Source organism: Ylistrum balloti, unplaced genomic scaffold (genome assembly GCF_031769215.1).
Source record: "Ylistrum balloti isolate Yb309-2 unplaced genomic scaffold, AGI_CSIRO_Ybal_v1 Utg372270, whole genome shotgun sequence".
Taxonomy (NCBI): Eukaryota; Metazoa; Mollusca; class Bivalvia; order Pectinida; family Pectinidae; genus Ylistrum; species Ylistrum balloti.
The window spans coordinates 75567-102074 of NW_026783057.1; the positions used below are offsets into that span (position 1 = coordinate 75567).

Below are 26508 nucleotides of genomic sequence, written 5' to 3' on the forward strand. Positions count from 1 at the left end.
ATGCACCTCTCCATTCGTGCCCTGTTGATATTCTACACATGTCAATGGACTGGTATGTAGAGATAACGACTGAAATATTACATCTATCTTGACAGGAATGTTTAACATTCATCCCTGTCAACAGATCCAGTGTAAAAATTCCATGAATTCCTATTTCTTGTTAGAACGTGTATCGGTAAAAGTAAATTCTTTGTAAATTCTGCGATGTTCTGTATTTTCAGCAGTCAGTTCTGTCGTATTAAGCTCACTTTTTACGATACTGTATGTACATTATATAATTATGTTAAAGAGCCGATCTAAATGATGTAACCAGAGATCCGTACCGTCAGTTTCAATCCACTTTCCATATACTGGTATGGCGGACACCAACTTCCGCCAACAATTTCACTTTTTAGCATGTATTTTTCATTATAGATATGTATTGTTCCAACCCAGTTTTGTATTCATAAACACGATTTTTTCTCATTTCGATAAATGATGTAACATTTTAGCCATTGAACTCTGATTAAGATAACGTGGCGCTGACAGTTTGAAAAAAAGATGTCGTTATATTTTCGATTTTCAAATAAAAAATATGGAAACCGTAAATCTCAAATTCTAAAATTGTACGCAGAGATGCACCTCACAATATATCCCGATTTACTTTTTATCCTTTTCTTACCTTTGGTGCAATACTGTTTATCTTTATCTCCCATGGTCCAATACTGTTTATCTTTATCTCCCATGGTGCAATACTGTTTATCTTTATCTCCACTGGTCCAATACTGTTTATCTTTATCTCCACTGGTCCAATACTGTTTATCTTTATCTCCCATGGTCCAATACTGTTTATCTTTATCTCCCATGGTGCAATACTGTTTATCTTTATCTCCACTGGTCCAATAATGTTTATCTTTATCTCCACTGGTCCAATACTGTTTATCTTTATCTCCACTGGTCCAATACTGTTTATCACCACTGGTCCAATACTGTTTATCTTTATCTCCCATGGCCCAATACTGTTTATCATTATCTCCCATGGTCCAATACTGTTTATCTTTATCTCCCATGGTGCAATACTGTTTATCTTTATCTCCCATGGTGCAATACTGTTTATCTTTATCTCCACTGGTCCAATACTGTTTATCTTTATCTCCACTGGTACAATACTGTTTATCTTTATCTCCCATGGTGCAATACTGTTTATCTTTATCTCCACTGGTCCAATACTGTTTATCTTTATCTCCACTGGTCCAATACTGTTTATCTTTATCTCCACTGGTACAATACTGTTTATCTTTATCTCCACTGGTCCAATACTGTTTATCACCACTGGTCCAATACTGTTTATCTTTATCTCCCATGGTCCAATACTGTTTATCTTTATCTCCCATGGGTTTATATTTATCTCCCATGGTGCAATACTGTTTATCTTTATCTCCACTGGTACAATACTGTTTATCTTTATCTCCCATGGTGCAATACTGTTTATCTTTATCTCCACTGGTCCAATACTGTTTATCACCACTGGTCCAATACTGTTTATCTTTATCTCCCATGGTCCAATACTGTTTATCTTTATCTCCCATGGTCCAATACTGTTTATCTTTATCTCCACTGGTCCAATACTGTTTATCTTTATCTCTTTATCTCCACTGGTCCAATAATGTTTATCTTTATCTCCAATGGCCCAATACTGTTTATCATTATCTCCCATGGTCCAATACTGTTTATCTTTATCTCCCCTGGTCCAATACTGTTTATCTTTATCTCCACTGGTCCAATACTGTTTATCTTTATCTCCCATGGTGCAATACTGTTTATCTTTATCTCCACTGGTCCAATACTGTTTATCTTTATCTCCCATGGTCCAATACTGTTTATCTTTATCTCCCATGGTGCAATACTGTTTATCTTTATCTCCACTGGTCCAATACTGTTTATCTTTATCTCCCATGGTCCAATACTGTTTATCTTTATCTCCACTGGTCCAATACTGTTTATCTTTATCTCACATGGTCCAATACTGTTTATCTTTATCTCCACTGGTCCAATACTGTTTATCTTTATCTCCACTGGTCCAATACTGTTTATCTTTATCTCCCATGGTCCAATACTGTTTATCTTTATCTCCACTGGTCCAATACTGTTTATCATCTCCCTGGTCCAATACTGTTTATCTTTATCTTCCAATACTGTTTATCCCACTGGTCCAATACTGTTTATCTTTCCAATCTCCACTGGTCCAATACTGTTTATCTTTATCTCCCACTGGTCCAATACTGTTTATCTTTATCTCCACTGGTCCAATACTGTTTATCACCACTGGTCCAATACTGTTTATCTTTATCTCCACTGGTCCAATACTGTTTATCACCACTGGTCCAATACTGTTTATCTTTATCTCCACTGGTCCAATACTGTTTATCTTTATCTCCCATGGTCGAATACTGTTTATCTATCTCCACTGGTCCAATACTGTTTATCTTTATCTCCCATGGTCCAATACTGTTTATCTTTATCTCCCTGGTCCAATACTGTTTATCTTTATTGGTCCAATACTCTTTTACTGGTCCAATCTCCCCATGGTACCAATACTGTTTATCTTGGTCCAATACTGTTTATCTTTATCTCCCATGGTCCAATCCCATGGTCCAATACTGTTTATCTTTATCTTTCCAATCTCCACTGGTCCAATACTGTTTATCTTTATCTCCACTGGTCCAATACTGTTTATCTTTATCTCTGTTTATCACCACCACTGGTCCAATACTGTTTATCTTTATCTCCCACTGGTCCAATACTGTTTATCTTTATCTTGGTCCAATACTGTTTATCTTTATCTCCATGGTCCAATACTGTTTATACTTTATCTCCACTGGTCCAATACTGTTTATCTTTATCTCCATGGTCCAATACTGTTTATCTTTATCTCCCATGGTGCAATACTGTTTATCTTTATCTCCACTGGTCCAATACTGTTTATCTTTATCTCCACTGGTCCAATACTATTTATCTTTATCTCCCATGGTCCAATACTGTTTATCTTTATCTCCACTGGTCCAATACTGTTTATCTTTATCTCCCATGGTCCAATACTGTTTATCTTTATCTCCCATGGTGCAATACTGTTTATCTTTATCTCCACTGGTCCAATACTGTTTATCTTTATCTCCCATGGTCCAATACTGTTTATCTTTATCTCCACTGGTCCAATAATGTTTATCTTTATCTCCACTGGTCCAATACTGTTTATCTTTATCTCCACTGGTCCAATACTGTTTATCTTTATCTCCACTGGTCCAATACTGTTTATCACCACTGGTCCAATACTGTTTATCTTTATCTCCACTGGTCCAATACTGTTTATCTTTATCTTTATACTGTTTATCTTTATCTCCACTGGTCCAATACTGTTTATCTTTATCTCCCATGGTCCAATACTGTTTATCTTTATCTCCCATGGTCCAATACTGTTTATCTTTATCTCCCATGGTCCAATACTGTTTATCTTTATCTCCCATGGTGCAATACTGTTTATCTATCTCCACTGGTCCAATACTGTTTATCTTTATCTCCCATGGTCCAATACTGTTTATCTTTATCTCCCATGGTGCAATACTGTTTATCTTTATCTCCACTGGTCCAATACTGTTTATCTTTATCTCCACTGGTCCAATACTGTTTATCACCACTGGTCCAATACTGTTTATCTTTATCTCCACTGGTCCAATACTGTTTATCTTTATCTCCCATGGTGCAATACTGTTTATCTTTATCTCCACTGGTACAATACTGTTTATCTTTATCTCCACTGGTCCAATACTGTTTATCACCACTGGTCCAATACTGTTTATCTTTATCTCCCATGGTCCAATACTGTTTATCTTTATCTCCACTGGTCCAATACTATTTATCTTTACCACTGGTCCAATACTGTTTATCTTTATCTCCACTGGTCCAATACTGTTTATCTTTATCTCCCATGGTGCAATACTGTTTATCTTTATCTCCACTGGTCCAATACTGTTTATCTTTATCTCCACTGGTCCAATACTGTTTATCTTTATCTCCCATGATGCAATACTGTTTATCTTTATCTCCCATGGTGCAATACTGTTTATCTTTATCTCCACCGGTCCAATACTGTTTATCTTTATCTCCACTGGTCCAATACTGTTTATCTTTATCTCCACTGGTCCAATACTGTTTATCTTTATCTCCCATGGTCCAATACTGTTTATCTTTATTTCCACTGGTCCAATACTGTTTATCTTTATCTCCCATGGTCCAATACTGTTTATCTTCATTAGTGTGATAACTTTTATCACATCTATTGTAATACATTGTTCAGCGATGACCGTCATGCACGAGATCAGAACAGTTAAAAAAAATCCTTGTTCAAGTTTTTGTACATCAGTATAATTCTTCTGATTTCCAAGGGTACCTATACAATCTAAGAATAGATATATATGTACGTTTGAAATTTCCATGTGAACTTTCTATGCGAACTTTCTATGTGAAGTACCTGTGCGAACTTTCTATGTGAACTTTCAATGCAAACTTTCTATGTGAAGTACCTGTGCGAAGTTTCTATGTGAACTTTCTATGTGAATTTTCTATGTGAAGGAAGTACCTGTGCGAAGTTTCTATGTGAACTTTCTATATGAAGTACCTGTGCGAAGTTTCTATGTGAACTTTCTATGTGAACTTTCTAAGTGAAGGAAGTACCTGTGCGAAGTTTCTATGTGAACTTTCTATGTGAACTTTATATGTGTAATACCTGTGCGAAGTTTCTATGTGAAGTACCTTTGCATAATCTAGTTAGTATCCTTGCTGACCTGAGATTGATACCGAAAGATTTGGCACAGAATAGAAAGTTGTAAGGCACGTTATGCTGAAAGTTACTCCAGAAGTCTTAAAGTGTCTGTTTTATAAGTGGTCTGTTTTCTGACTGTATTGGGGCGACCTGATGTAACCGTGCCCCATCCGTCGTTTGTTAATGCTTTTTTAAACGGCTCAACGCATTTTGGCCTAATTTGAGCGTCATCTTAGATTTCAAAAAGTCAAAGGTCATAATTAGTTATCTTTATTTGAAGAAGTTCAAGATGAATCTTTCCTAAATTTCATCTGTAGGTTCCCTTTGGGCCCTTGTGCACTTTTGATTTTGTGACTGATCAGAAAAGGAAAGATGGTGTACAGACGGCCATCTTGCATTTTGAATATGAAAGTTTGCTGGTATTTCCCAAGGAAATTTTATGAATAGGTTTCCCTTGGTCCGCAGATGCGCCCTTTTGAATTTTGGATTGAAAAAAATACTGAAATGCGATCATGTTGGATTTTTTCGTAGGAAAGATTTTTATCCTTATTACTTGAGGAGTATATGAACAATCTTTCACTGATTTGGCCAATATAAAGTTTCAATGCAGTCCCTAGATAAGCCCTTTTTATTTGGGGACTGATCAGAAGTGATATTTTGATTCCTGTGTGTTCTCTCAACAGGCACTTCTGGTTCATCATTATTACGGAAGGCTGAATTATCAAAGCTACGGGAACTGTCGGAACATTATGAACATCGACAGTTCAATCCTCATGTCGGTACTACTCCACCCTCACCCTCACCCTCACCCTCACCCTCGCCAGTAGCAATACACCACTGGATGAGCTGTCCCATTCTGAAGCAGCTACTCCGACTGTATATAAGCGGATTTCCAGAAGTATCAAAGGCAATAGGTAAGTTACATGTAAACTTCATGTCGGATAGGGATATTCCAGTGGTGAAAAGTGGTAAAACCAAAGACTCTGCCGAGAGTTTTACATTTTGCTGAACGCCGAGGTAGGATATCCCTATCGTACATACGCATATATGTTGACTTTTTTTTTTAATCGAACCTATCTTACCACTGCCACAGTCAAGGCGATGTTTGTTTTCAAAAGGTTGAACCTTTTTTTTACTTGGTGCATTTAATAAAAAAAAATAATTTTGAACTCTGATAACTCACATGCGTATTACATGTAGCAATGTCAAGAGTTCACTTAAACATTCAAATTCAATATTTGTATCATGTTGTGTCTTGCGATGTTAAAAATGGACGAGCCGAATCTTATAGTGAATGTAGGATGTTCATGGGCTTTAAGATATATCCATGTAGTTCTTTGTTAGTTATCATGACATGTTTGTCTCTATTCAAATGTTTTAAAAAAAGAAATCATCATTTAACAAACACATTTTAAATAGTAGTCTTACATACGACAGACTTGTTAAAATCGGGGGTGATGTCCTAGATAGATCAGTATTACATCGGTAGAAACTGAACACATACAGTGTACATTGGTGTCAAAGGTCACACTGTATAAAAGTGATAGCGGCGTCAGGGGACAACACTGTGAGACTCCAAACCTCTCAAAAAGTGTAATGCGTTCATTACAATATTTCAAGCTTCCCTGTATAGCTTCAGTGTAATAAAACCCATTTCACAATGTGACCTTACAATTGGTTAAAGGTTTCCAACGTTTCCATGGTGACGTCATAACTTCTTGACATCATATAGATTGTGTCGTTACCATTTCATACGAGATTTATGAAACTCGTCAAGTTCAAGCATTTACTTCATAAATCTCTTATGAATGAAAGCACATGTAATATCCTCTATTTATGATCACATATTCCAATAGCAAGAGTGACAAGGGAAGTTTTGTAAGATTTGATGTATAATATAAATATGTTACTCAATGCCTGTCGTGAATATTACAGCTACCTACCCACGACATCATGTCTACGTTCTTCATTACCCGTTGGACATTTATTGATATTTTGATGTTAAATTTTTTATTTATAGATTCATTCAATATTTCCGAAGCAACCATCAATGCCACATTATGGAGAGTTGTGAAAACATTTGAGTATATTCAGAATCCATTTCTGACTGTTGACCTGTTGATTGAGGACATTGCTCGAATGATTCTAGAGAAACGGGCCAATTGTACAATTACAATGTACCAGCGGGTCTTTATATGTAAGTATAGATAACTGTGTATAATATAGAAATAAAAAAAGGTCCAATGTGAAATTTCGAACGACTGAACACGCAGAGAAGTGTTGACGAAGTTTAACGACCTATCTGTTCCTATTTACAGAATTTATAGATATACACTATTACGACAAAAGCAAAGAACAAAAACGAAAAAAAAAAAAAAACAAAAACAAAAAAAAAAAAAAAAACCTAAAACAAAACATGAAAACAAATAAAAAAAACATATATGTAAAAAGATAATAGACGCAGATTAATGGTTGGGGTTTATTTCGACTGGAAGAGTTACTTAGAAAATGTAAATGTATTTTGGTGACGTTTACCATGAATCGAAAATTTGGATCCCAGTTAAGCATCGATAATTATTGGTATAGGAGTTAACTCCCTTCGTGTGTTGTCGACCATGTCCCCGGACGTACTTACATATTTTATATTTTCTTTTGTCGTATTTAGTTTGTTCAATTCAAATGCCTCTACAAACGTATTGAACGCATAAAACACACTTGTTTATATAAAATTGGAAAAAAAAAATCGGATTTCCTATAAAGACTAGTAAAAGATATAGAGAAATAAGCCTCTGATTATACCATTTCTTAGGTGTGTTTTATATTTGGTTTGTGTTAGGGTATTTTTGAAGTCCGTCTAATATCTTGAAAATAATTGTATTGTCTGATGCTATCCCTTGACCACTGGACTGGCATTATCCTACTCGTTTTACGAACAGTAATTTGTTTACAAATGTTTATATATATACATGTATGTATGTATGTATGTATGTATGTATGTATGTATGTATGTATGTATGTATGTATGTATGTATGTATGTATGTATGTATGTATGTTGGTGGCTAGGAATTTGTTACCCAGGGTTTGAAATCTTGTCACACTGGCCTTTTCCTGACATTTTCATACTTTATTAGACATTTCACGAAGATACATTGTACATTATTTTATATTGGTCATTTTGGTCATTTTAAACTCTTATTGATTGCAATACAAACACCATCAGGGGCGGTAACTATTTTTTAAATATTGCCTCCTAGCGAAAGCATTGCTATTGGTAAACAAAACACTTGGCTTGATGTAAGTTGGAAAATGTGTACCGAATTCCAATGTGTATATATTTGATTCAAATGTTGGATTAAAAAAATAATATTGGAAACGAGAAATCCTAGCAAATGTGATTCATAATAACTTTTCCCAAGCATTGTATTTTGTATGATAGCGGTGTCCTTGTAGATTTTGTAGGAAACCGCAGTATGCACTGCCATATACATGGACATCAAAGCAAGTTTTTTTGCCAAATTATGTACACAACAATATCATAAGTGATATGTCTACATGACCGTTATAAACTTTGCTGGTGGTATGATTATCAATGATTTTGACAATAAAGTAAAACTCGATATAACATCGAAGTGCCCGGATGTTGATAAAGGACGAAGTTAAAACTCCCATATTCTCCCCAGCGAAATTTACAGTTGGCTAAGCAATTTCTGTTGTTATGTAATCAACAATGTGAAATTGGATGAGTTATATAAACAAAATACACAGCTGCTTAAAAATCTATTACACAGTTTTCCAAATTATCCCTTCGCGATATAAACAGAAGTCATTGGTCCGAGGTCACGTGATGAGTGTTTGTTTATTTACAGATGCGATGATGAAACAGATGAACGTGATGATGAGTTCAGATGACAGGACTATTTTAAACCAGGTCGGAGAAATCCTTGCTCGTCACTACTCGTCCAGACTGGATGTGATTGTCCTGGTTCCCCAGATCATACTTATCACGCATGACACGGTTTATAAGGAGATAGTAGACTCTCTGCTACAGTTGGAGTTCCGTTGTACGTATCTAAGTGAAGATTCTGAATCCATAAATCCTCTAGAAATAATGTGTGTATCATGGTTTTGCTCTAGAAATTAGACAAATGACCCAGCCTTCCCTTGCCAAGGTGGGCCTGTATGTGATCTTGTCATACTCCCATGACTAAAAATTTTAAACAATTTTTTTACTTAATCTCATAAAAAATGCAAAGTTTCACGACATACTTCAGTTCAAGCTTGTTACTGTCAGGAAACTAACACCAGAAGTCCAACTCCAGTTAGTGTATTGAGACCTCACGTTTCAGGTATCCTAGACTTGACTGACGATGTGGAGTGAGAATACTTGTATATGTAACTGAAAGATGTAACTTTAAATATGGTTTAGCGGACAGACAAGCTATGCCGGTGAAATCGCCGTTTCGTATGTAAATGTTGTAAATGTATGTAGATATACTCTAAGGTATTTGATATCGTGTTTTCAGTGGAGGTAATTTATTTGTGAACATTTTGGTAGTACACTTGTGAAAAATTAACAATGCTATACAAATTCGAGGCTGGAGAATTTCTATCTGGCATTTCATTGGTTTCCTTTAACTATCTACAGTACCCTATACAAGCATCCTCCGTCACTGTTATCCCACTGAGACGTTCCTGTTTATAGAACACCCTCATTTTTCACAGTAAAATTTTGAAATATAACGAAATCGATATAGTTGTTGAGTTGTGACTATTGTACATGTTATCATATCTGTGTTCTTCTCTCTTTCAGATTTAACTTGGTTTCTGTCCATCTTCAGAACAGAAGCACAAGACATTTTCGAAAGAAATGCATACCCTACTTCAGACTACTTGTTTAACGAGCTGATGGAAGCTGTAAATGCTGGCCGACGCCTTTTCCCTGAAGTATGGCAGTGTACATCAGAGGCAAGCTTTGTCGCCGTTCACCAGACGGTTGCTGAACAGTTAAGCGATCAGTAAGTCTTTCAATTTGATACAAACCAAGTTTGATGTCCGATATGAGACATTCCGTCTCTTCACTTTATTTAAACACATTTTATCATCAGAAACAGAGAAATGGGTCAGTGACAAGTTGTATGAACTTGTGAACTCTTCTCTATAGATAAACTGAAAGTAATTAATATGCTGCACGTGACACACACTTATACTGTAACACGAAAGTATGTCACTCGTAAACATGCAATTGTACGTTTAAATAATTTTGTCATATGGCTTTCGTTTCACTTACTGACTAGCCTATGCGCATGATATTGGGCTGGTTGATCCCTAAGCTAAAGCCAGCATATATATGTATTGCTAAAAGTCATAACTTTGATCTGTATTCAAGGTAACAGTAGTAGAATTTGTAAGACACTAAAATAGCTTAATTTGTATGTAAATTGTATTAATTTCCTGAAGTCGTCCACAGCAGGATCCGTCAATTTTAGATCAATGTTCACCTTGCAGATTATAAGCATGCTAGTTTCAAAGTTTCTAAATAGATGTGACATAGATCTTGTTGAATGTCAATGATATATTTGTCGTGAATACCAGGTCAGTGATGAAAACCCATTCGTCTCTTGTTTTTATGCAGTCACTTTTCACCGTAGTATACTAAAAATAATTTCCAAAATTTGATTATATCAGTCATTTGTTTGGATAGGTGTTTGATTCAATAAAGATGGCACCAAGCCAAACCAAGTCAAGCCAGGTCATGTAATAAATATAAGTTTAAAATAGAATGCTTAACAACAAAAATACTGTCTCTTGCAATAACTGTCAGTACTTTCTGCTCTTTGATTACGAAGTATGAACAAGCGTTCTGATTTTTGTGATATCAATCTACATGATACAGCTATTTACTCCCATAGTTCATTGGTATAAGCTCTAATCTTTGACTTTTGTAAATAATCATAAACTATATCAATATTAGTGAGTACAGTTAACACAAACGTTAATTTCGTGTTATTGGCGTTGTCAGTTAGAAACCAATGTTTAGCACATTTTATCTGTATTATGATGTATATATTGTTAAAAAAATAGTGCACTGAAGATACATGTACTTGTATGTGTGTAAAATGTGTATGAGTTGATTATCCCTATATGGATCGTTTGGTGGAGAGAATCTATAAAGGATTTGTCTGTTAATTTTTCCTACATTGATCGTTTGTTGGAGGGAATCTATAAAGGCTTTGTCTGTTATTGTTTCCGTACATTGATCGTTTGGTGGAGGGAATCTATAAAGGATTTGTCTGTTATTGTTTCCTTACATTGATCGTTTGTTGGAGGGAATCTATAAAGGATTTGTCTGTTATTGTTTCCTTACATTGATCGTTTGGTGGAGGGAATCTATAAAGGATTTGCCTGTTATTGTTTCCGTACATTGATCGTCTGGTGGAGGGAATCTATAAAGGATTTGCCTGTTAATTTTTCCTACATTGATCGTTTGGTGGAGGGAATCTATAAAGGATTTGCCTGTTGTTCGATCCAATTCACTATACAGTCATTCAATAACATTTGATGTGTGGACAGACAAACGTCTAGCTGAATTGTTAGGTCATTAATTGCCCTGTACTTGAACTTTTTTGCCAATCAAGCACTCCTTAGAAATGTATAATATCCACAAGACTAATTGCAATGATGTAAGATAAAGTAGGATTTTTGGTTCATAAAATGTAAAATATATATTTTCCCGTTTGGTTGGTTGAGTTGAGTTGAGCTATGCCATTTTTGATCGATTACTGCTTGACAACAGCATTGACTCCTTAAGCAAGAGGTCCATAAGTCATGTATCGACCACCTTGTTCAGTTTGATTTATTCAAACCAAAGTCAAAGTGTTTAAAACACTTGTAACTATTTCCACTGTCCTTCCCCTCTTTTCAAAAGGGGTTAAATGCACAGTTTATACAAAACCCAAGTTTTCTTCGCCCAACGACGCTTTAGACCAAATTTGGACAAAATTAAATCATTCCAACAGAAGAAATTTTAAGGATTTGCTCTCTTTCCATTACTAGGTCTCGGTCCTCTGCCCGGTGTTCCCCTTATTGAGCCCCATCCGTCCCGCCCCAGGGGACCGATACTCACCTTATAAACAAAATTGGTTCGCCTTCCCCTGATAATGTTTTTTGGCCAGGTGCGCTAATAATTTTCGAATAGACTTCAATTTTATAAACACCTTCAATACACCGTTGTTTCTTTAAAACAGTTTTGCAATCAAAATCCTGCAGATCATTTGTAAATTTTGAGACTGTATATATTTGTGTGAGAGTTGGATCCACAAGTCTTATAATTCTGTTAATGTTTTAAATCATATTAAACTAATCAGAAGTTTTATGACAATATTTACTACTTTTAGCATAAAAATGTGAAACTTGCAAATGTTGGCCCGCTCTTGTAGCGCTTTACATGATGAACTTATACTGGAATAACTAAGAAATGAAACGTATATTTGGTAAAAGGCAAACAATATACTGTATACCGGAGAATTTTCGCCCTGTTTAGTTTTCCTTCTTCGTACATAAACAGAGAGGGCGATTTAAAGATAGAGGCGAATATTTGTTACACTTATATTAACCTTTCATGTATTCATCAGAGAGCCAAAGGAACATGAAGCGAATTCGTGTATAACAAAACAACGGCGAAAATAACATGTGATGAAAATATCCTGGTATACACAGTATGTAAAATTTAATGCCATTGAAGATACATTAACACTTCATGAATTATACTTTCAATTCCAGTTTTTTCAAGATGTTGGAGACCGGCTATGTTTCCGCAAAAGTGATTGGCGACATCAACTTGTTGTTTAGAATGCCCGGTAACGGCTTGACCACACCCTTAGACATGGATGACCCTCAATTGGACTTGGTCGTAAAAGAACTCGAAGGCCTCATCTTAAATTATGCATCTGAAGTCATGAACGCAACAGCGTCCTACGGAGAAAGTCTGTCCACACATGGCTTGACTGAACCCCCAGAGTACCTGTTGGGCTTACTATGTAAGTCGGAGAGAAATGGATTACAAAACTTGCTATTATGCGAGGAGTCGGGAGAAATAGAATGTTACACTGTTACCATGTGAGTCGGGGGGGGGGGGGGATAACAAATTATCAAATTCGTTTCATTGGGAGACGTGGGTACGCCGAGTTAAAAACGTTTTTTATGTGAGAAACAGAAGTGGCTTGCTTCTAAGTGTGGCACCATCTGTTACTCGGAAGGTGACATATGGTCCACATTTGGCATTCATATTTTAGTGTACTTACGATATTTGTTGATTGTATGACGTGCATATAATAAAATAAGATTAATGCCTATAAGATGATGTATGTTTTTGTATACAAAACATTCACAGCTCTTTTTAACTTTTAAGATAAGAAAATTATCAAAGCAAAGTTAGAAGCTGATAACACCTGAAGCATGACAATGAGATTTTCCAGTGACAGTGTCAGGAGAGCAATATATATTAAAATACTCGTTTCTTTGGGAATCGGGAGGGAAATAGAACATAGGACTCGTTTCACTGCAAGTTGGAAACGGATATGAAAGACTCGATATTAAGTGAGTCAGGGAGTAATAGAATAACAGAGGCAATTTATTTTCATTGCCTTTTGTATCGTGTGAAAGACTTAATATGTCTCGAATGACATAAGTATTGTAGAATATTATTATCAAGTGATAATAAGAAACATACACAAATGGATGATGATTGTAACAGATAATTGTAGACAATAACTCACGAATGTTGGTCCTTATTTTTCTAGCACCAACTGAAGTAGCGGACACCTGGACATTGTTTACACGTGCGTTTGGCCCGACCCCATCTCCTACAGGTAAGGCTCTATCATCTACTCATTTATCTCTGTGCGCAGGTATCTTTTTCCAAATGCTTTCATTACCTCCCATTCTATGTGTTCTATTGCGTAAGTATGTGTATCGTGTATACGTGACATGACGATAGGGCTAGTATCACTCGTTCATAGAGTTATTGTTAAATGTTTTCTTTACAGAAATAATATGTATAATATAGAAATCACCCTTTGTCCGTCGTACATTGTCTGTTCGTAAACCGTGGACATTTTACAAAAAAAAACCCAAAAAATGTCGAACCAATTTTAAAATTTTAAAGAAATTTTGCAGAAACCTTTCATAAAAAGATGTTAGCAAAATTGTGAAATGTGTGTTCCCAGGTGCCTGGGGGTCGGGGCCAAAAGTAGGTCAATTGACTAAAAATTTTAAAAAAATCCTTTCTAGACCCAGAATGAAATAAACAAATATGAAAAAGAAAAGCAGCTACAACATTACGGCTTGATAAAATGTCACGAGCAACATGCCTAAATGTGAAATGCCATTCAAGTAACTTCGAATAGTGGACCATCCGTCTTCAAATTTTTGAGATTTGTGACAAATGAATGCTTCATTTGGCCATTATGAAACAGACTACCTTTAATGTACACAAAATTAAAACAACGGCAGCTGTCAAACCGATCTGTTATATGTATATGCCCTCCCTGCACAGCTACTATGTCTCTCATTCTGCATGGCATGGAGTTTATAAGGACATCGGCTGTCCTTGGAGGACGTTATTCCATTCCTCGGTAAGTATGTTGGCCAATGGACGGAGGTTATTTGGGATGTTTGCTAGATTCCTAACTTTTCTGTCTAATCCATCCCTTAAGTGTTCGATTGAGAACAAATATGGGCTGTATGAAGGCCAATCAAAAGGGACGATGATCTGGGTGGAAAAAAAAGTCCCTATAAACTCTTACAACGCGTGGTCCAACGTTATCATACTAAAAGGTCAAACGATGCCTTGTAATGAAAGACACATGAGGCCTCAGGATCTCAAATATGTCGTGCTCAAAAACACAAGTGTCTGCAAGACGCTCTCCTCGACGGCGGTGCACCCGTTGACAGCCATCCGATCGAAGTAACGTGAATCGAGATTCTTCCGTGAAGAGCATGGACCTCCAACTTATCATAGGGAAACGTCTGGGCACATGTGCCGTCACACATCGCATACGACGTGCTCGACGTTGAGTTGTCAGTGACAAACCAACGCACTGGCGACGTGGGCGTAAAACTTCCTATCGCAGTCTAATGCCCAGTTTTTGGGGTTGAATTCGACGATCTTCATTTCCAATGGTATTACAGGCCGTTGTGGCTGCCTTTAATCTCCAGTCATGCAAGATCTTGATCTTGACGTCGCAACGTTACACGTGGACATCCGGGTCTTGGTCTGTCCTCGACTCTTCTTGTGGCGTTGAGGCGTAAAACTTACCAATTTATAGTCGATTTGTGAACTTTTAAGTGTGTAATGACCATTTATTGAGTGCTACCTCCCATGAGGATTGCGAGAGTCCATCCTCTATCCAGTTGAAATAGCCGTCGCATATTTGTAAAAATAATTGATTGCAAATGTATTGACAATCACACGTTTTGGTGATAATCAGAAATCAACACTAGTTTGAATAGGAAGGACTCGTGCATGTGTACAGTTATGGGAATTTAGGCACATCGGATATGTTTACAATATTAACATTTATTGGGGGATTAGGTAATGTGTTCTAATATTCTTCCTTCTTTTTATATGGGTATATGTCAATATTTTACAATTTAAGAAATTGCATTTCTTTATCCGTTCAGTATAGTTTCATGAATGAAAACGTTTTCATATTGATCCTGGCTGACCAGCAGGACCTGATTGGCTTGACCAAATCGACTCAATTTTCAAAATCGTAAGACCCAAATACGGAAGAATAAAAAAAACTGCATGGATGAAAGGGTCGTAAGGTGCTCTATAATATTGTCTCTTTCATTACCCTAAGACCTCACGTTACCCCCTGAGGAGCGGTTAGGTTAAGTCTTAAGCATAATTTGTTTTATTATTCAAACTTAGTTAGAATTATTGATATTTACGATGGAAGTTGATAGAACAATTTTGGATGACCTATAAAGAATCCACATTTACAATTTGAATTAAATGAACAATACCGATGTCACACTTTACTGATAAAGTGACTTGGTCGTCAATTGAGACGTATCTGTACTATTTCAGTTCAGTTTGCTGAAGTGAATTACACCGATATCCTTTCTATCGGACGACAAGAACTCTCCGATCTAAATGAGTAAGTCAATTTTCTTTGTGTTTTCATAGCAACTCATTAGTCAAATAGGTGTTTACATAGTGAATAATATGTTACAGTGTAGTGTTATTGACGTGTTAAAATGTATTGTTTGTGACGTGTTATATGTGTATTACTTGTGACGTAATATAGTATATTGTTTGTGACGTGTTATATGTGTAGTTTGTGACGTGTTATATGTGTATTACTTGTGACGTAATATAGTATATTGTTTGTGACGTGTTGTGTATTTGTGACGTAATAAAGTATATTGTTTGTGACGTGTTATATGCGTATTGTTTGTGACGTGTTATATGCGTATTGTTTGTGACGTGTTATATTGTAGTATTAATGAATTATTTAACTGGCATTTTACCATGTACCATTTTGTATGAGTGAAGTTTTACATTGTGGCGTTAATGACGTGTTACAGTATGGTGTTAATGACGTGTTACAGTGTGGTGTTAATGACGTGTTACAGTATGGTGTTAATGACGTGTTACAGTGTAGTGTTAATGAAGTGTTACAGTGTGGTGTTAATGACGTGTTACAGTATGGTGTTAATGACGTGTAACAGTGTGGTGTTAATGAAGTGTTACAGTGTGGTGTTAATGACGTGTTACAGTGTGGTGTTAATGACGTGTTACAGTGTGGTGTTAATGACGTGTTACAGTGTGGTGTTAATGACGTGTTACAGTGTGGTGTTAATGACGTGTTACAGTGTGGTGTTAATGACGTGTTACAGTGTGGTGTTACTGAGGTGTTGCAGTGTGGTGTTAATGAAGTGTTACATTGTGGTGTTAATGATGTGTTACAGTGTGGTGTTAATGACGTGTTACAGTGTGGTGTTAATGACGTGTTACAGTGTGGTGTTAATGACGTGTTACAGTGTGGTGTTAATGACGTGTTACAGTGTGGTGTTAATGACGTGTTACAGTGTGGTGTTACTGAGGTGTTACAGTGTGGTGTTAATGAAGTGTTACAGTGTGGTGTTAATGAAGTGTTACAGTGTGGTGTCAATGCAGTGTTACAGTGTGGTGTTAATGACGTGTTACAGTGTGGTGTTAATGACGTGTTACAGTGTGGTGTTAATGACGTGTTACAGTGTGGTGTTACTGAGGTGTTACAGTGTGGTGTTAATGAAGTGTAACAGTGTGGTGTTACTGAGGTGTTACAGTGTGGTGTTAATAACGTGTTACAGTGTGGTGTTACTGAGGTGTTACAGTGTGGTGTTAATTACGTGTTACAGTGTGGTGTTAATGAAGTGTAACAGTGTGGTGTTAATGACGTGTTACAGTGTGGTGTTAATGAAGTGTTACAATGTGGTTTTAATGACGTGTAACAGTGTGGTGTTAATGACGTGTTACAGTGTGGTTTTAATGGCTTGTTACAATGTGTTGTTACTGACGTGTTACAGTGTAGTGTTAATGAAGTGTTATAGTCTGGTGTTGATCAAGTGTAACAGTGTGGTGTTAATGAAATGTACAGTGTGGTGATAATGAAGTGTTACAGTGTGGTGTTAATGAAGTGTAACAGTGTGGTGTAAATGAAGTGTTACAGTGTGGTGTCAATGCAGTGTTACAGTGTGGTGTTAATGAAGTGTTACAGTGTGGTGTTAATGAAGTGTTACAGTGTGGTGTTAATGAAGTGTAACAGTGTGGTGTTAATGAAGTGTAACAGTGTGGTGTTAATGAAGTGTAACAGTGTGGTGTTAATAAAGTGTTACAGTGTGGTGTTAATGACGTGTAACAGTGTGGTGTTAATGACGTGTAACAGTGTGGTGTTAATGACGTGTAACAGTGTGGTGTTCATGGCTTGTAACAGTGTGGTGTCAATGAAGTGTTACAGTGTGGTGTTAATGACGTGTTACAGTGTGGTGTTAATGACGTGTTACAGTGTGGTGTTAATGACGTGTTACAGTGTAGTGTTAATAAAGTGTTACATTGTGGTGTTAATGAAGTGTTACAGTGTGGTGGTAATGAAGTGTAACAGTGTGGTGTTAATGACGTGTAACAGTGTGGTGTTCATGGCTTGTAACAGTGTGGTGTCAATGAAGTGTTACAGTGTGTTGTTAATGACGTGTAACAGTGTGGTGTTAATGACGTGTAACAGTGTGGTGTTCATGGCTTGTAGCAGTGTGGTGTTAATGAAGTGTAACAGTGTGGTGTTGATGACGTGTAACAGTGTGGTGTTAATGAAGTGTAACAGTGTGGTGTTAGTGAAGTGTAACAGTGTGGTGTTAATGAAGTGTAACAGTGTGGTGTTAATGACGTGTTACAGTGTGGTGTTAATGACGTGTTACAGTGTGGTGGTAATGACGTGTTACAGTGTGGTGTTAATGAAGTGTAACAGTGTGGTGTTAATGACGTGTTACAGTGTGATGTTAATGACGTGTTACAGTGTGGTGTTAATGACGTGTTACAGTGTAGTGTTAATAAAGTGTTACATTGTGGTGTTAATGAAGTGTTACAGTGTGGTGGTAATGAAGTGTAACAGTGTGGTGTTAATGAAGTGTAACAGTGTGGTGTTAATGACGTGTTACAGTGTGGTGTTAATGACGTGTTACAGTGTAGTGTTAATAAAGTGTTACATTGTGGTGTTAATGAAGTGTAACAGTGTGGTGTTCATGGCTTGTAGCAGTGTGGTGTTAATGAAGTGTAACAGTGTGGTAACATTGTGGTGTTAATGAAGTGTTACAGTGTGGTGGTAATGGCGTGTTACAGTGTGGTGTTAATGGAGTGTAACAGTGTGGTGTTAATGACGTGTAACAGTGTGGTGTTAATGACGTGTAACAGTGTGGTGTTCATGGCTTGTAGCAGTGTGGTGTTAATGAAGTGTAACAGTGTGGTAACAGTGTGGTGTTAATGAAGTGTAACAGTGTGGTGTTAATGAAGTGTAACAGTGTGGTGTTAATGAAGTGTAACAGTGTGGTGTTAATGAAGTGTAACAGTGTGGTGTTAATGAAGTGTAACAGTGTGGTGTTAATGAAGTGTAACAGTGTGGTGTTCATGGCTTGTAGCAGTGTGGTGTTAATGAAGTGTAACAGTGTGGTAACAGTGTGGTGTTAATGAAGTGTAACAGTGTGGTGTTAATGAAGTGTAACAGTGTGGTGTTGATGACGTGTAACAGTGTGGTGTTCATGGCTTGTAACAGTGTGGTGTTAATGAAGTGTAACAGTGTGGTGTTAATGAAGTGTAACAGTGTGGTGTTAATGAAGTGTAACAGTGTGGTGTTAATGAAGTGTAAGTGTGGTGTTAATGAAGTGTAACAGTGTGGTGTTAATGAAGTGTAACAGTGTGGTGTTAATGAAGTGTAACAGTGTGGTATTAATGAAGTGTAACAGTGTGGTGTTAATAAAGTGTAACAGTGTGGTGTTAATGAAGTGTAACATTATCGAATATTATATACATAAATATGTTTATAAACTGAGTTGTTACAGTGGCGATATGTGGCTATGTTATATGTGTTTGAATCCTTTGTATGTTTGTTTTGCTTAATTTACATATCCACCTAGATTTTTTATTAGTTCATTGTTGATCTACTATTTTTATGTTTTGTTGTTTCCTTTTTTGAATTTATTTTTCAGTTTGAAAACCGTCGTGACTTCATCTGGCTCTGTCTGTCTTAACGGAATCTGTGACATTTTCGGTGTCATCATGTTGATTGATATATTTATCAAATTATTCATCAATGAATGCACTTCCTTCACTTTGTTGTCATTTTAAAGTTTCATTATATATGTTGAAGGATGTAAGGATGTATTTAAGACATACTCTAATTCGAACGTGTCCCTGTTGTATTAGTCACACAAAAGTACAACAGTAAATATGTAGAATGATAGCATTGCTACCATATATGCTTACAGAGGCAGATGGTTTGGTGACACATCCTATTCAATTAAATTAAAATAATTTTCCTTTTCTTGGTGTCTTTTTCTTTCTGTCTGTGATAGGCATGGTTTTGTTTGTCCTTTAAATTACTTGCATTGCATCAGTTACATACGCGAGGCATTAAGTACCCGGACTCACAGTCTGTGTGGTCTCTGGATTAGTACCCTGTACACTCTAGAGCGTAAACGTCAATGAACTGGCACACAACACGTCAATTCTCCCGAGACCTGACAGTGTAGTAGTGGTTGCATGTTTCAGTGTTATATGTCGTGACATGTTTCAGTATTGTATCTCGTGACATGTTTCAGTGTTATATGTCGTGACATGTTTCAGTGTTATATGTCGTGACATGTTTCAGTGTTATATGTCGTGACATGTTTCAGTGTTATATGTCGTGACACGTCTCATTGTTATATGTCGTGACATGTTTCAGTGTTGTATGTCGTGACATGTTTCAGTGTTGTATGTCGTGATATGTTTCAGTGTTATATGTCGTGACATGTTTCAGTGTTGTATGTCGTGACATGTATCAGTGTTGTATGTCGTGACATGTTTCAGTGTTATATGTCGTGACATGTTTCAGTGTTATATGTCGTGACACGTCTCATTGTTATATGTCGTGACATGTTTCAGTGTTGTATGTCGTGACATGTTTCAGTGTTGTATGTCGTGATATGTTTCAGTGTTATATGTCGTGACATGTTTCAGTGTTATATCTCGTGACATGTTTCAGTGTTATATGTCGTGACATGTTTCAGTGTTATATGTCGTGACATGTTTCAGTGTTATATGTCGTGACATGTTTCAGTGTTATATGTCGTGACATGTTTCAGTGTTGTATGTCGTGACATGTTTCAGTGTTATATGTCGTAACACGTCTCATTGTTATATGTCGTGACATGTTTCAGTGTTGTATGTCGTGACATGTTTCAGTGTTATATGTCGTGATATGTTTCAGTGTTATATGTCGTGACATGTTTCAGTGTTATATGTCGTGACACGTCTCATTGTTATATGTCGTGACATGTTTCAGTGTTGTATGTCGTGACATGTTTCAGTGTTATATGTCGTGACATGTTTCAGTATTGTATGTCGTGACATGTTTCAGTGTTAAATGTCGTGACATGTTTCAGTGTTATATGTCGTGACATGTTTCAGTGTGATATGTCGTGACATGTTTCATTGTGATATTACGTGATTTGTTTCAGTGTGACAATAAGATAATGTTCCAGTGTGATATTAAATGATTTGTTTTAATGTGATATTAAGTGACATTTTCAGTCTGACATTTAGTGAATGTTTCAATATGATATCAGGTGACATTTTTCTGTGTGATATAAAATATTTTATTCTATGTGATATTAAGTCTTTTGTTTTAGTCTAATGTTAAGTGAATTATTTCAATATGTTATTTAATTACCTTTTCAGTATTTTTTTAATGGCATGTTTCACTGTGATATTCAGCGAGTCATTTTAATGTGATGTTCAGTGACATGTTTCATTGTAATATTTAGTGATTTGTCTCAATATGATATTTGTTTCAGTGTGATGTCCAGTGATTTGTTTCAGTGTGATATTAAGTGACATGTCTCAGTGTGATGTTCAGTGACATGTCTCAGTGTGATGTTCAGTGACATGTCTCAGTGTGATGTTCAGTGACATGTCTCAGTGTGATGTTCAGTGACATGTCTCAGTGTGATGTTCAGTGACATGTCTCAGTGTGATGTTTAGTGACATGTTTCAGTGTGATGTTCAGTGACATGTTTCAGTGTGATATAAAGGGGCTTTTTCAGTGTGTATGTTCAGTGACATGTTTGTAGTGTGATGTCAGTGATGTTCAGTGTGATATTCAGCGACTTTTTTTGTGTAATATTTCATGGTATGTTTCAATTATGTATTCAGTGACATGTCTCAGTGTGATGTTCAGTGACATGTTTCAGTGTGATGTTCAGTGACATGTCTCAGTGTGATGTTCAGTGACTTTTTTAATTTGATATTTCATGAGATGGTTTAGTGCGATATTAAGTGACTTGTTAATTGTAATATTAATTGTTACTCTTTTAAGTGACGCGTTTTGGTGTGGTGTAAAGTGACGTGTTTTGGTGTGGTGTAAAGTGACGTGTTTTGGTGTGGTGTAAAGTGACTTGTTTTAGTGTGGTGTAAAGTGACTTGTTTCGGTGTGGTGTAAAGTGACGTGTTTCGGTGTGGTGTAAAGTGACGTGTTTTGGTGTGGTGTAAAGTGACGTGTTTTGGTGTGGTGTAAAGTGATTTGTTTTAGTGTGGTGTAAAGTGACTTGTTTTGGTGTGGTGTAGTGACATGTTTGGTGTGGTGTAAAGTGACTTGTTTTGGTGTGATGTAAAGTGACTTGTTTTAGTGTGGTGTAAAGTGACTTGTTTTAGTGTGATGTAAAGTGACTTGTTTTGGTGTGGTGTAAAGTGACGTGTTTTGGTGTGGTGTAAAGTGACTTGTTTTGGTGTGGTGTAAAGTGACGTGTTTTGGTGTGGTGTAAAGTGACTTGTTTTGGTGTGGTGTAAAGTGACGTGTTTTGGTGTGGTGTAAAGTGACGTGTTTTGGTGTGGTGTAAAGTGACTTGTTTTGGTGTGGTGTAAAGTGACTTGTTTTGGTGTGGTGTAAAGTGACTTGTTTCAGTGTGATGTAAAGTGACTTGTTTTGGTGTGGTGTAAAGTGACGTGTTTTGGTGTGGTGTAAAGTGACTTGTTATGGTGTGGTGTAAAGTGACGTGTTTTAGTGTGGTGTAAAGTGACATGTTTGGTGTGGTGTAAAGTGACGTGTTTTGGTGTTGAGTAAAATGACGTATTTTAGTGTGGTGTAAAGTGACGTGTTTTAGTGTGGTGTAAAGTGACGTGTTTTGGTGTGGTGTAAAGTGACTTGTTTTGGTGTGGTGTAAAGTGACGTGTTTTGGTGTGGTGTAAAGTGACTTGTTTTGGTGTGGTTTGACTTGTGTGGTGTAAAGTGACTTGTTTTGGTGTGGTGTAAAGTGACTTGTTTTGGTGTGGTGTAAAGTGACTTGTTTTGGTGTGGTGTAAAGTGACTTGTTTTGGTGTGGTGTAAAGTGACGTGTTTTAGTGTGGTGTAAAGTGACTTGTTTTGGTGTGGTGTAAAGTGACTTGTTTTGGTGTGGTGTAAAGTGACGTGTTTTGGTGTGGTGTAAAGTGACGTGTTTTGGTGTGGTGTAAAGTGACGTGTTTCGGTGTGGTGTAAAGTGACTTGTGTTTTGGTGTGGTGTAAAGTGACTTGTTTTAGTGTGGTGTAAAGTGACTTGTTTTGGTGTGGTGTAAAGTGACGTGTTTTGGTGTGGTGTAAAGTGACGTGTTTTGGTGTGGTGTAAAGTGACGTGTTTTGGTGTGGTGTAAAGTGACGTGTTTTGGTGTTGACATGTTTTGGTGTGGTGTAAAGTGACGTGTTTTGGTGTGGTGTAAAGTGACTTGTTTTGGTGTGGTGTAAAGTGACGTGTTTTGGTGTGGTGTAAAGTGACGTGTTTTGGTGTGGTGTAAAGTGACTTGTTTTGGTGTGGTGTAAAGTGACGTGTTTTGGTGTGGTGTAAAGTGACGTGTTTTGGTGTGGTGTAAAGTGACGTGTTTTGGTGTGGTGTAAAGTGACTTGTTTTGGTGTGGTGTAAAGTGACTTGTTTTGGTGTGGTGTAAAGTGACGTGTTTTGGTGTGGTGTAAAGTGACGTGTTTTGGTGTGGTGTGTGTGTGTTTTGGTGTGGTAAAGTGACTTGTTTTGGTTTGTAAAGTGTGACGTGTTTTGGTGTGGTGTAAAGTGACGTGTTTTGGTGTGGTGTAAAGTGGCGTGTTTTGGTGTGGTGTAAAGTGACGTGTTTTGGTGTGGTGTAAAGTGACGTGTTTTGGTGTAGTGTAAAGTGACGTGTTTTGGTGTGGTGTAAAGTGACGTGTTTTGGTGTGGTGTAAAGTGACTTGTTTTGGTGTGGTGTAAAGTGACGTGTTTTGGTGTGGTGTAAAGTGACGTGTTTAAAGTGGTGTGGTGTAAAGTGACGTGTTTTGGTGTGGTGTAAAGTGACGTGTTTTGGTGTGGTGTAAAGTGACGTGTTTTGGTGTGGTGTAAAGTGACGTGTTTTGGTGTGGTGTAAAGTGACGTGTTTTGGTGTGGTGTAAAGTGACGTGTTTTGGTGTGGTGTAAAGTGACGTGTTTTGGTGTGGTGTAAAGTGACGTGTTTTGGTGTGGTGTAAAGTGACTTGTTTTGGTGTGGTGTAAAGTGACGTGTTTTGGTGTGGTGTAAAGTGACTTGTTTTGGTGTGGTGTAAAGTGACGTGTTTTGGTGTGGTGTAAAGTGACGTGTTTTGGTGTGGTGTAAAGTGACTTGTTTTGGTGTGGTGTAAAGTGACGTGTTTTGGTGTGGTGTAAAGTGACTTGTTTTGGTGTGGTGTAAAGTGACGTGTTTTGGTGTGGTGTAAAGTGACGTGTTTCGGTGTGGTGTAAAGTGACTTGTTTCGGTGTGGTGTAAAGTGACGTGTTTTGGTGTGGTGTAAAGTGACTTGTTTTGGTGTGGTGTAAAGTGACTTGTTTTGGTGTGGTGTAAAGTGACTTGTTTTGGTGTGGTGTAAAGTGACGTGTTTTGGTGTGGTGTAAAGTGACGTGTTTTGGTGTGGTGTAAAGTGACGTGTTTTGGTGTGGTGTAAAGTGACTTGTTTTGGTGTGGTGTAAAGTGACGTGTTTTGGTGTGGTGTAAAGTGACGTGTTTTGGTGTGGTGTAAAGTGACGTGTTTTAGTGTGGTGTAAAGTGACATGTTTGGTGTGGTGTAAAGTGACGTGTTTTGGTGTGGTGTAAAGTGACTTGTTTTGGTGTGGTGTAAAGTGACGTGTTTTGGTGTGGTGTAAAGTGACGTGTTTTAGTGTGGTGTAAAGTGACTTGTTTTGGTGTGGTGTAAAGTGACGTGTTTTGGTGTGGTGTAAAGTGACTTGTTTTGGTGTGGTGTAAAGTGACGTGTTTTGGTGTGGTGTAAAGTGACTTGTTTTGGTGTGGTGTAAAGTGACTTGTTTTGGTGTGGTGTAAAGTGACGTGTTTTGGTGTGGTGTAAAGTGACTTGTTTTGGTGTAGTGTAAAGTGGCTTGTTTTAGTGTGGTGTAAAGTAACTTGTTTTGGTGTGGTGTAAAGTGACGTGTTTTAGTGTGGTGTAAAGTGACATGTTTGGTGTGGTGTAAAGTGACGTGTTTTGGTGTGGTGTAAAGTGACTTGTTTTGGTGTGGTGTAAAGTGACGTGTTTTGGTGTGGTGTAAAGTGACGTGTTTTGGTGTGGTGTAAAGTGACGTGTTTTGGTGTGGTGTAAAGTGACGTGTTTTGGTGTGGTGTAAAGTGACTTGTTTTGGTGTGGTGTAAAGTGACGTGTTTTAGTGTGGTGTAAAGTGACATGTTTGGTGTGGTGTAAAGTGACTTGTTTTGGTGTAGTGTAAAGTGGCTTGTTTTAGTGTGGTGTAAAGTAACTTGTTTTGGTGTGGTGTAAAGTGACGTGTTTTAGTGTGGTGTAAAGTGACATGTTTGGTGTGGTGTAAAGTGACGTGTTTTGGTGTGGAGTAAAGTTGTTTTGGTGTGGAGTAAAGTGACGTATTTTAGTGTGGTGTAAAGTGACTTGTTTTGGTGTGGTGTAAAGTGACGTGTTTTAGTGTGGTGTAAAGTGACATGTTTGGTGTGGTGTAAAGTGACGTGTTTTGGTGTGGTGTAAAGTGACTTGTTTTGGTGTGGTGTAAAGTGACGTGTTTTGGTGTGGTGTAAAGTGACTTGTGACTTGTTTTGGTGTGGTGTAAAGTGACGTGTTTTGGTGTGGTGTAAAGTGACTTGTTTTGGTGTGGTGTAAAGTGACTTGTTTTGGTGTGGTGTAAAGTGACTTGTTTTGGTGTGGTGTAAAGTGACGTGTTTTGGTGTGGTGTAAAGTGACGTGTTTTAGTGTGGTGTAAAGTGACGTGTTTTGGTGTAGTGTAAAGTGACGTGTTTTGGTGTGGTGTAAAGTGACGTGTTTTGGTGTGGTGTAAAGTGACGTGTTTTGGTGTGGTGTAAAGTGACGTGTTTTGGTGTGGTGTAAAGTGACGTGTTTTAGTGTGGTGTAAAGTGACATGTTTGGTGTGGTGTAAAGTGACGTGTTTTGGTGTGGTGTAAAGTGACTTGTTTTGGTGTGGTGTAAAGTGACGTGTTTTGGTGTGGTGTAAAGTGACGTGTTTTGGTGTGGTGTAAAGTGACTTGTTTTGGTGTGGTGTAAAGTGACTTGTTTTGGTGTGGTGTAAAGTGACGTGTTTTAGTGTGGTGTAAAGTGACGTGTTTTGGTGTGGTGTAAAGTGACGTGTTTTGGTGTAGTGTAAAGTGACGTGTTTTGGTGTGGTGTAAAGTGACGTGTTTTGGTGTGGTGTAAAGTGACGTGTTTTGGTGTGGTGTAAAGTGACGTGTTTTTTGTGTGACATTTGATGACATGTTTTAGTGTGATATCTCGTGTGGTTTTGACGTATATTAGTGTGGTTTCAGTAAACTGTGTGATTTTTAATGACGCGCTTGTATTGTTTCAGTTTAATGACGAGCTTGTTGGCGAGTAACTCCACAGAACCAGCTATCGTCATTCAGCTAACAAATATCATATCAAAGAAGGAAAACTTTATAAGCCGCCTGGAATACCAACTCAGTATACCATAG

General features: G+C 37.3%; 1 protein-coding gene across 1 annotated transcript; it reads left to right on the top strand.

Annotated features, from left to right (window-relative positions):
* LOC132564417 (uncharacterized) lies at positions 1-26508 on the top strand. Its single transcript, XM_060229068.1, has 9 exons — positions 1-52; positions 5482-5712; positions 6819-6995; positions 8666-8860; positions 9610-9814; positions 12579-12835; positions 13598-13666; positions 15892-15961; positions 26385-26508. The coding sequence occupies exons 1-9, from the start codon at positions 1-3 to the stop codon at positions 26506-26508; spliced, it is 1380 nt and encodes a 459-aa protein (XP_060085051.1).

Excerpts from the sequence above, each read along its gene's own strand:
- LOC132564417 (XM_060229068.1), top strand. The coding sequence starts at position 1 with ATGCACCTCTCCATTCGTGCCCTGTTGATATTCTACACATGTCAATGG. Across the intron at positions 6,996-8,665 it reads GTACCAGCGGGTCTTTATAT|ATGCGATGATGAAACAGATG; the intron begins GTAAGTATAGAT and ends GTTTATTTACAG. Across the intron at positions 15,962-26,384 it reads GAACTCTCCGATCTAAATGA|TTTAATGACGAGCTTGTTGG; the intron begins GTAAGTCAATTT and ends GTATTGTTTCAG.